Below are 9,644 nucleotides of genomic sequence, written 5' to 3'. Positions count from 1 at the left end.
TCAGTGCTTCTGCTTCTGATCTCAAGTTCTTCTGATGCTTCCATAGACCATGTTCTGATTCTGCTTGACCATCTTCTGATGTCTTGCCATACCATGTTCTGATGTTGCATGCTGAACCTTCTGAGTCAGTGCTTCTTGCGCTGATTTTGTGCATACTCTTTATTTAATTCCTGAAATGGAAATTGCGTAGTATTAGAGTACCACATTATCTCATACAAAATTCATATACATTGTTATCATCAAAACTAAGATTATTGATCAGAACAAATCTTGTTCTAACAATCTCCCCCTTTTTGATGATGACAAAAACATATATAAATGATTTGAATTTGCAATCAGAATATCAGACGGCTAAAGACAATTACACAGCTATAGCATAAGCATATAAACATAGTGTGTGAATATGTCTCCCCCTGAGATTAACAATCTCCCCCTGAGATAAATAATCTCCCCCTGAAATAAATACTGGAAGAAATTTATAAATAAAGGACTTCCCTGTGTATTTTCCATTTCAGTTGAGACGATCACATATGCTTAGATCTTCAGAACATTCATAGCTTCTGCTTCTTGCTTCCATAGGACAGCTTCAGAGCTTGAATTTCTTCTTGAATCATTGCATGCTAGATTGTATCAGAACATTTTTGAATGTACCAGAGCATCATCAGAGCATCTCTACATCCTGAAATGTTACAGAACAAACTAAACGACAAATGTCGGAGCATGAATGAATCATAACATAAAATATGTATCAGAACATATAATATGTATCAGAGCAAAAACAATAATGTTTCAGAGCATATTTAGAACTAAAACATGCATAAGAACATATAAGGAATGAGAATGTATTAGAGCATATTCTATCATCATAATATCACAACATTCTTCCTTCTTGCTTCTGATCTTGAAGCTTCACAGCACTCAGCTTGCTTCAATTTTCCATGAGCTTGTTTCCATACAAAATTTATTTTCCTCATGTCTTTGCTTCTCATGTTGAGCTTTAAGATTTGTCTTCAATCCTGCAAAACACTCAATAGACATAGAACTTGCAAGTTCTGTTAGAACTGTGGAGACTTACTCCCAGCAACTGATAAAATAAATCAGATCATTTATCACAGTTTCTCCCCCTTTTTGTCATAATATCAAAAACACAAAAGATGTCTTGCCATCTTCTGATGTCTTGCCAGAACATGTTCAGCTTGACCATCTTCTGATGTCTTGCCAGACCATGTTCTGCTTTACCATCTTCTGATGTCTTGCCAGACCATGTTCTGATGTTGCATGCTGAACCTTATGAGTCAGTGCTTCTTGCGCTGATTTTGTGCATACTCTTTATATAATTCCTGAAATGGAAATTGCGTAGTATTAGAGTACCACATTATCTCATACAAAATTCATATACATTGTTATCATCAAAACTAAAATATTGATCAGAACAAATCTTGTTCTAACAATCTCCCCCTTTTTGATGATGACAAAAACATATATAAATGATTTGAATTTGCAATCAGAATATCAGACGGCTAAAGACAATTACACAGCTATAGCATAAGCATATAAAGATAGTGTGTGAATATGTCTCCCCTTGAGATTAACAATATCCCCCTGAGATAAATAATCTCCCCCTGAAATAAATACTGGAATAAATTTATAAATAAAGGACTTCCCTGAGTATTTTACATTTCAGTTGAGACGATCACATATGCTTAGATCTTCAGAACATTCATAGCTTCTGCTTCTTGCTTCCATAGGACAGCTTCAGAGCTTGAATTTCTTCTTGAATCATTGCATGCTAGATTGTATCAGAACATTTTTGAATGTACCAGAGCATCATCAGAGCATCTCTACATTCTGAAATATTACAGAACAAACTAAACGACAAATGTCGGAGCATGAATGAATCAGAACATAAAATATGTATCAGAACATATAATATGTATCAGAGCAAAAACAATAATGTTTCAGAGCATATTTAGAACTAAAACATGCATCAGAACATATAAGGAATGAGAATTTATTAGAGCATATTCTATCATCAGAATATCACAACATTCTTCCTTCTTGCTTCTGATCTTGAAGCTTCACAGCACTCAGCTTGCTTCAATTTTCCATGAGCTTGTTTCCATACAAAATTGCTTTTCCTCATGTCTTTGCTTCTCATGTTGAGCTTTAAGATTTATCTTCAATCCTGCAAAACACTCAATAGACATAGAACTTGCAAGTTCTGTTAGAACTGTGGAGACTTACTCCCAGCAACTGATAAAATAAATCAGATCATTTATCACAGTTTCTCCCCCTTTTTGTCATAACATCAAAAACACAAAAGATGTCTTGCCATCTTCTGTTGTCTTGCCAGAACATGTTCTGCTTGACCATCTTCTGATGTCTTGCCAGACCATGTTCTGCTTTACCATCTTCTGATGTCTTGCCAGACCATGTTCTGATGTTGCATGCTGAACCTTCTGAGTCAGTGCTTCTTGCGCTGATTTTGTGCATACTCTTTATGTAATTCCTGAAATGGAAATTGCGTAGTATTAGAGTACCACATTATCTCATACAAAATTCATATACATTATTATCATCAAAACTAAGAATATTGATCAGAACAAATCTTGTTCTAACAATGATATCCTAATATACTCTAAGGATGAGGAAGAACATGTTGAACATCTCAGAACGGTATTGGAACTGTTAAAAAAGAAGTAACTTTTTTCAAAACTATTGAAGTGTGAATTCTGGTTGGAAGAGGTCAGTTTTCTTGGACATGTGATTTCTAAGAATGGTATTATTGTTGATCCTACAAAGATAGAAGCTGTGTCTTAGTGGGAAGCTCCAAAGTCAGTGTCAGAGATTCGTAGTTTTCTTGGTCTTGCAGGTTACTACAGGAAGTTCATTGAAGGATTTGCGAAGTTAGCTTTGTCGTTGACTTAGTTAACCAGGAAGGGTCAGGCCTTTATTTGGGATGCAAAATGTGAAGAAGGATTCCAAGAGCTGAAGAAGAGGTTGACTAGTGCTCCTATTTTGATTATGCCGAACCCGACAGAATCATTTGTAGTTTATTGTGATGCTTCGTTAATGAGTCTGGGTGGTGTATTGATGCAAAATCAACAAGTAGTCGCTTATGCATCGAGACAACTCAAAGTGCATGAAAGGAATTATCCGACTCATCATTTAGAGTTAGCAGCTGTAGTTTTTGTTTTGAAGTTGTGGCGACACTATTTGTATGGTTCGAGATATGAAGTATTCAGTGATCATAAGAGCCTGAAGTATCTCTTTGATCAGAAAGAGCTGAATATGAGACAGAGGAGGTGGTTAGAATTTCTGAAAGATTATGATTTTGGTTTGAACTACCATCCGGGTAAAGCAAACGTAGTTGCTGATGCATTGAGTAGGAAGACTTTACATATGTCTATGCAAATGGTGAAGGAATAGGATTTGATTGAACAATTCAGAGACTTCAATTTAGTGTGTGAAGGTACTCCTACTAGTGTCAAATTGGGTATGCTGAAGCTGACTAGTGTTATTCTTGAAGAGATCAGAGAGGGTCAGAAAGCTGATGTTGAATTGATCGATAAGTTGACTTTGGTTAATCAAGGAAAGAGTGGTGAATTCAGAATCGACGAGAATGGTATACTGAGGTTTAGTGACCGAGTTTGTGTTCCTGATGAGCTTTAAGATTTGTCTTCAATCCTGCAAAACACTCAATAGACATAGAACTTGCAAGTTCTGTTAGAAATGTGGAGACTTACTCCCAGCAACTGATAAAATAAATCAGATCATTTATCACAGTTTCTCCCCCTTTTTGTCATAACATCAAAAACACAAAAGATTCAGATGAAAAACAAAACAATATGAGAGAAAAAGAAAGATAATTTTCATTGATTGCAACAGAGAATTATCAGAAGATACAAGGAAGATGCATAGAAGACAGATGCAAGAAACAAGGAAAAACAACTAAGACACAAAGGACTAAGACGACCCTAGCTTAGACATAATCTTGGCCAGCATGTCATGAATCCCAGCATTGCTCTCAGTCTGCCTCTCCATGAATGAGCGGAACTCAGCATTGATGTCATCTTGCTTGTCCATTCGAGAAGCCATCTCAGCCTGGTTCTTCTGAATAACCTCTAGAGTCTTCGCCAGAAGAGAGAGTTCACCAGAAGAAGCTTCACAACTTCTTTCTAGAGGGACAACATTCACAACCGCAGCTTCCATAGTGAGATCATCAACTTGATTTTCCTCAACAGGAATAGTCTCAGCAGGATGATCTTCAGCATCAGCTTCTCCCATAGAAGCATCTTCTTCATATTCTGGAGCAGGAAGATCAGAATCTCCATTCTCAAGAGCTTGAAGAATGGCAGCAAGATTCCTTGGAGCAGAAGGACCTTCAACTTCTAGAGGATCAACAACTTCTGGAATGACCATATTGGGGTCTTTCTCAGAAGGATTCTCCCTCAGAAAGTCAAACAATGACTTGAAGTCTCCAGTCAAAACTGGATACTTATGTCTCCAGACCACAATATCCCTGCAAGGATTATCCAGCAATTCATCAACAAACATCTTCTCCTCAAGAGATCTCCTGTTTCTGATGGGATGAAAGTATTTTCCATCATCAACTTCTAGAAGATATCCAGCATAACCAGGTGCAGCAGCCATTAGTCTCTTCTGAACAGCCATAGCTCCAACTTGAAAATCTTGGCAAAAGCTTCTCCAAAGGTTTCTAGTAGAAACATTCTCAAGAGATCCAACCTAGTGACAACTTCATGTCTGAACAACTCCAGGTAGATATGAGGTTCAGGTTCAAGAAGGTTGAAGGTAAATTTGTAGTCAGGGTAGAGGATTTTCTGGTAGGTAAGGGATGGGATAGAGAAGGTGGAACTGTTGTGGTTGAAGAAGATGGAATATCTGTGGAGATGGTTGATGAGGATGGTATGTCTGTGGGGAGGGTTGATGAGGATGGGATATCAGAAGGAGTTGTGGGATAGATATTTAGTGGAGTAGGGTTCAAGACAAGTGTATAAAGAGATGGTGGGGGAGGATTTGGTATGGTGAAAGTGTTGTGAGGTTCAGAAGGAGGAGGTTGGATACTGTTTGGAATGGGAAGAGAAGTTTGAGGCTCAGAAGGAGGTGGTTGGTATACTTTCCTGGGAAAGTCGTTAGTTCTTTCAGCATGGAAGGACTCCCTGATGCGCTGCTCTCGATATTCCTTGGAATTTACTTTGATAGGATCAAAGGTGACCCTCTGCTTATTGGCTTTCTTGGCTTCTTCTTCTTGAGCATTTCTTTTTAGCCTTGCTTCTTGCTTCTTCTTATCCTTCTTCTGAAGGTCAGCCTGAGAAGGGAGTACTCTTCCACGAATCCATGCAGGATCAACAGAAGATTGAGTTCTTACAGAAGCTTCCAAATAACGCTTGACAGACTTGTTAAGTTCAGCTTGGAACAAGGTAGCAAAGCCTTCAACCGGAATTCTTCTGGTCAGAATATCTGGGAAGATTACAGGAACAGAAGTTACCTCCCTGATAAGTTCCAATCTTTGCAGATCAAAACCATTAATAACATTTCCTTGAATGACTCCAAAGAACTTGGACGTTCCAATAGTCCTTAGAGAGTCCACCAAATCAATTTCTATCAGAATGTCTGAAATCATTCTGGCGAAAGGAATAGCAGTTCTTGGAAGATGAGGATACTTCTCACGTTCTTCATCTCTTGACTCTTCAATAGACATCTTCAGATTCTGAAAAAGAATATTGGAGATGTTGAGTTTAATTCTTCTTCCAATGTAGAAAAGAGTGTATTTATGATCAGGACTAATGTATGTGAAGGAGAACGATCTTCTTCTATGATGGAGAGATCCCAGAATAATCTCAGCCCAGACTTGATAGAACGGCCTCAATACACCAGTTTGATGAGATTCAATACCAGCAGCATTAGATATTTGTCTTTCAACCTGTGGCCAACTAACTATGGCATGAAGAGGACCAGTACATCCTTCTTCATCATCCAGGTTGTACAACTTCCTTATCAACTTCTCAGTTATCACAACTTCATGCCCTAACACGAAGGAGATGATTGCAGTTGGAGTAACCGTTGCATGAGCCCAGAAATCTTTCACAAGAGCCGGATAAATTGGTCCAACCAATCTATCAAGGTAGTTTGACCAGCCTTGTGCCATTGTCTTTGCTTCGGGTTTGAACCCATGTAATTTCAGATTTTCAAAATCCAGTGAGGATTCATAAAGAACTTCCATTTCTGATGTAGGAATGGAACAGGTCTTCAATGGAGCATACCCATGCTTGCTGAAAACCAGATGAGTGGAAGAAACTTCTGCTTGGCTTGAAGAACTTGACGAAGGATTCATGGTGAAATGCTAAGTTGCAGACGCAAACTAGGGTTTATGCGTTTAATGCGAAAATAAAGAGAGGGACGAATGAAGAGAGAGAGTGAAAAAGATGAAATGAAAATGAAGAGGAGTATTTAAATGGTTGGGTAAAAGAAAATAACAAATGCAATATGGTTTAAATGAAATGATTACAGAAAAACATGACATCAATTTGCATTTAATGAGATATGACGTTAGGAGAGATAAAGTGACAAAATGAAATGATTTGCACAGTTACCTAGGGCGGCGTCTCCTCAACTGCACGCATGCTTGTCCAAAAATAGTGAACACGTGTTCATTTTATGGAAAAACTGATGACAGTTGTTTTACTTTAAAAGAGATTCTGAATCAACTTAGATAATGAAACGTTAGTAATAACAGAATGGTGAAGGTTAACATGGTGAATGAAATTAATTGGTCTACCATGGTGAACTAAAAGTGACTTACTATTATAAGTCAAACAAGTTTTTGTCAATTTAAATAAAAACCTAATATACTCTTTTAATTACTTTACTCTTTTTACAAAAACACCCAAAAAATATATATAATTAAATATTGGTCCAAATAAATATTATATTTATAAATTATAAAATATTAATTTTATAAACAATAATTAATAATTAATTAATAAAACTTTAAAACATAAAGTTTTTTTTTTACTGAAGAAAAAAACTTAGTGTTAAATCAATTCTGTAACATTCTAAAGAAGAAAAACCTAAAAAAGCAGAAGAAGCAGCGACACGATGGAGAAGGAGGAAACAGGCTGACGGCGACGACAACAATTTACAACCAAATTACAATTCTTGAAATCAACAGTATGTTTCTCTATTCTATTCTTAAATGTTTTTCTAAAATCAAAATGTCAAGACAATTCCTTTTATCACTCTGTTAGGTTATCATGAACATTCTTATTCCTTATCCATCCAAAAATTCTATTAACCCATCTCATTTTAAAGATTATATTGTTGTTGTTCTTCATTTTTTTTATTTTAGTATTTATTTATGGTAAAGTTTATTGTGCTATAGGATTATGGAAGAAATTGAAGGAATGGAAGTATTAAAATCACATTTGGGACTGACTTCGAACAGTTCTAGTGCAAATTCTACCGCTGAGGTACATTTTTATTTTTTGTATTTAATACGAATATGTTTTTGCTCTTTGATGATTTGCAATGTCTTAGAACTCTAGAAGATAAATTATTTTCTATTTGATAAATTTTTAGGAAGTGGAGAATAATGATTTGTCTGATAAAAGTGTGAGCAACGTAATTGAAGAGGATTTAGAAGATGAATTATCCGGAGTTGACTTCAATGTTGATTTTGCTGTTAACGGCGTGGAAGACATTTGGAAAATCAATTTAAGAAATATGAGCATTAAAGATGCGATGAAATATCATTTTCCAAATGTGGAGGTGGCATTTATGTTTTACAATTGGTATGCTGGTTTACGTGGTTTTGCAGCAAGAAAAAACAAGATATTGAGGAATAAAAATGGTGAAGCAACACAACAAACATTTTTGTGTTATAGACAAGGTTACAGGGAAGAAAAAGTTGGAAGTAGTAGTCGAAAGCGAGAACCCAAGGCTCAGACGAGATGTGGTTATGAAGCAAATTGCCGAGTTCATATTGAAATAACTATTGGAAGGTGGTACATTAAGTATTTGAATGATTGTCACAATCATACTTTGGTTGATGAAAAATACTTGGGGATGTTACCAGCTCACAGAAAGATAACAGATTATGACAAATTTCAGATGGACAATATGAGAAAGGTTGGCATTAGGACTACACACGTGTTTGGGTTGTTTGCTCATCAAGCTGGTGGATATGATAAGGTTGGATTCCGCCAACGTGACATGTACAATGAAGTCGCTAAAGATAAGAGAAGTGATTTGTCAGATGCAGGAGCTGCACTTGAGTTTCTTGCAACCATGTCTTGTAGTGATGAAATGTTGTTTTGGAGACATAGTATTGACGAGAATGGTAGATTGCAGCATCTATTTTGGTGTGATGGTGTGTGTCGTAAGGACTATGAAGTATTTGGCGATGTACTTGCATTTGATGCAACATATAGAAAGAACATGTACTTGTGTCCACTAGTGGTGTTTTTTGGAGTAAACCACCACAATCAAAGTATTGTGTTTGCAAGTGCCATAGTTGGAAATGAAAAAGAAGAAACATATGTGTGGCTATTGGAAATGTTAGTTGAAGCAATGGGAGGTAAAACTCCGAAGTCGGTTATAACTGATGGAGATAAGGCTATGAGAAATGCTATTAAAAGAGTTCTTCCAAATTCCCACCATAGGTTATGTGCATGGCACCTATTACGCAATGCGGCTACTAACATTAGCAATACTCGGTTTATTCCTAAGTTCAAACAGTGTATGTTGGGAGATTATGAGATTGATGAGTTTGAGCAGAAGTGGGAAAATTTGATATCAGAGTTCAGTTTGCAAGAAAACATATGGGTTTTAGACATGTATGCAAAACGCAATATGTGGGCTGCAGCTCACGTAAGAGGCAATTTCTTTGCTGGGTTTAGGACGACCTCTCGATGTGAAGGCTTGCACTCGTTTTTGGGAAGGTATGTTAACTATGAGAATAATTTACTATAGTTTTTACAACATTTCTTTCGTGCCATGAGTTATATGAGGTACAAGGAAGTTGAGGCAGATTTTTCATCAGCACACGGTGAACCTGTTTTGCAAACACAATTGCAAGATCTAGAGAAATCCATTGCAGATATCTACACAAGGGAGATATTCTATTTTTTGCGACCTCTACTTCAAAGGGCGTGCACTTGCAGGGTCACACATTGTGCACAAACAGCATTTGATTACACATATACTGTTTGCAAGTATCGGAGACAAGGTTTCGAATGGAAAGTGTCATTCTTCTCTTCAAGTTTGGAATTCAAGTGTTCATGTATGGTTGTCCCACCACTGTCACAAATGTTATAATAATTTTAGATTAAAAAATAATATATATAATTAATTTTGTTAATTATTATCAAATAATAAAATATTTATGTAAAGTACCAGCAAATTCGTGTGCCTAAGGTTTTTTCCCATTCATTGCCAATAAAATTAAAGGAAATAACAGAAAAAAATAAAAAATAAGTGGGATTGTATAGTCTTCTAGAAATATAATACTTAAATTACAAGATACCATAAAAAAAAACTCAACTTTATTATTTAACTTGTAATTTATAATTTTGAACACCCCTAGTCATAAATAATAATAATAATAATAATAATAATAATTTTAG

At 36.2% G+C, this 9,644-nt stretch overlaps 1 protein-coding gene across 1 annotated transcript; it reads left to right on the top strand.

Annotated features, from left to right (window-relative positions):
• The first annotated feature begins 7,406 nt into the window (after positions 1-7,406).
• On the top strand, positions 7,407-8,991 carry LOC131649305 (protein FAR1-RELATED SEQUENCE 5-like). The gene is made up of 2 exons (XM_058919075.1): positions 7,407-7,490; positions 7,600-8,991. Exons 1-2 carry the CDS (start codon positions 7,407-7,409, stop codon positions 8,989-8,991), a joined length of 1,476 nt encoding a protein of 491 aa, XP_058775058.1.
• Positions 8,992-9,644: the final 653 nt, after the last annotated feature.

Source organism: Vicia villosa, linkage group LG2, assembly GCF_029867415.1.
Source record: "Vicia villosa cultivar HV-30 ecotype Madison, WI linkage group LG2, Vvil1.0, whole genome shotgun sequence".
NCBI lineage: Eukaryota > Viridiplantae > Streptophyta > Magnoliopsida > Fabales > Fabaceae > Vicia > Vicia villosa.
The sequence above is the reverse complement of the archived record's forward strand: the minus strand, read 5'-3'. Positions and strand labels throughout refer to the sequence as shown.

Bases quoted from the DNA above. Each gene is read 5' to 3' on its own strand.
- LOC131649305 (XM_058919075.1), top strand. From the start codon at position 7,407: ATGGAAGAAATTGAAGGAATGGAAGTATTAAAATCACATTTGGGACTG. The intron at 7,491-7,599 runs GTACATTTTTAT...ATAAATTTTTAG, and splicing joins GTGCAAATTCTACCGCTGAG to GAAGTGGAGAATAATGATTT.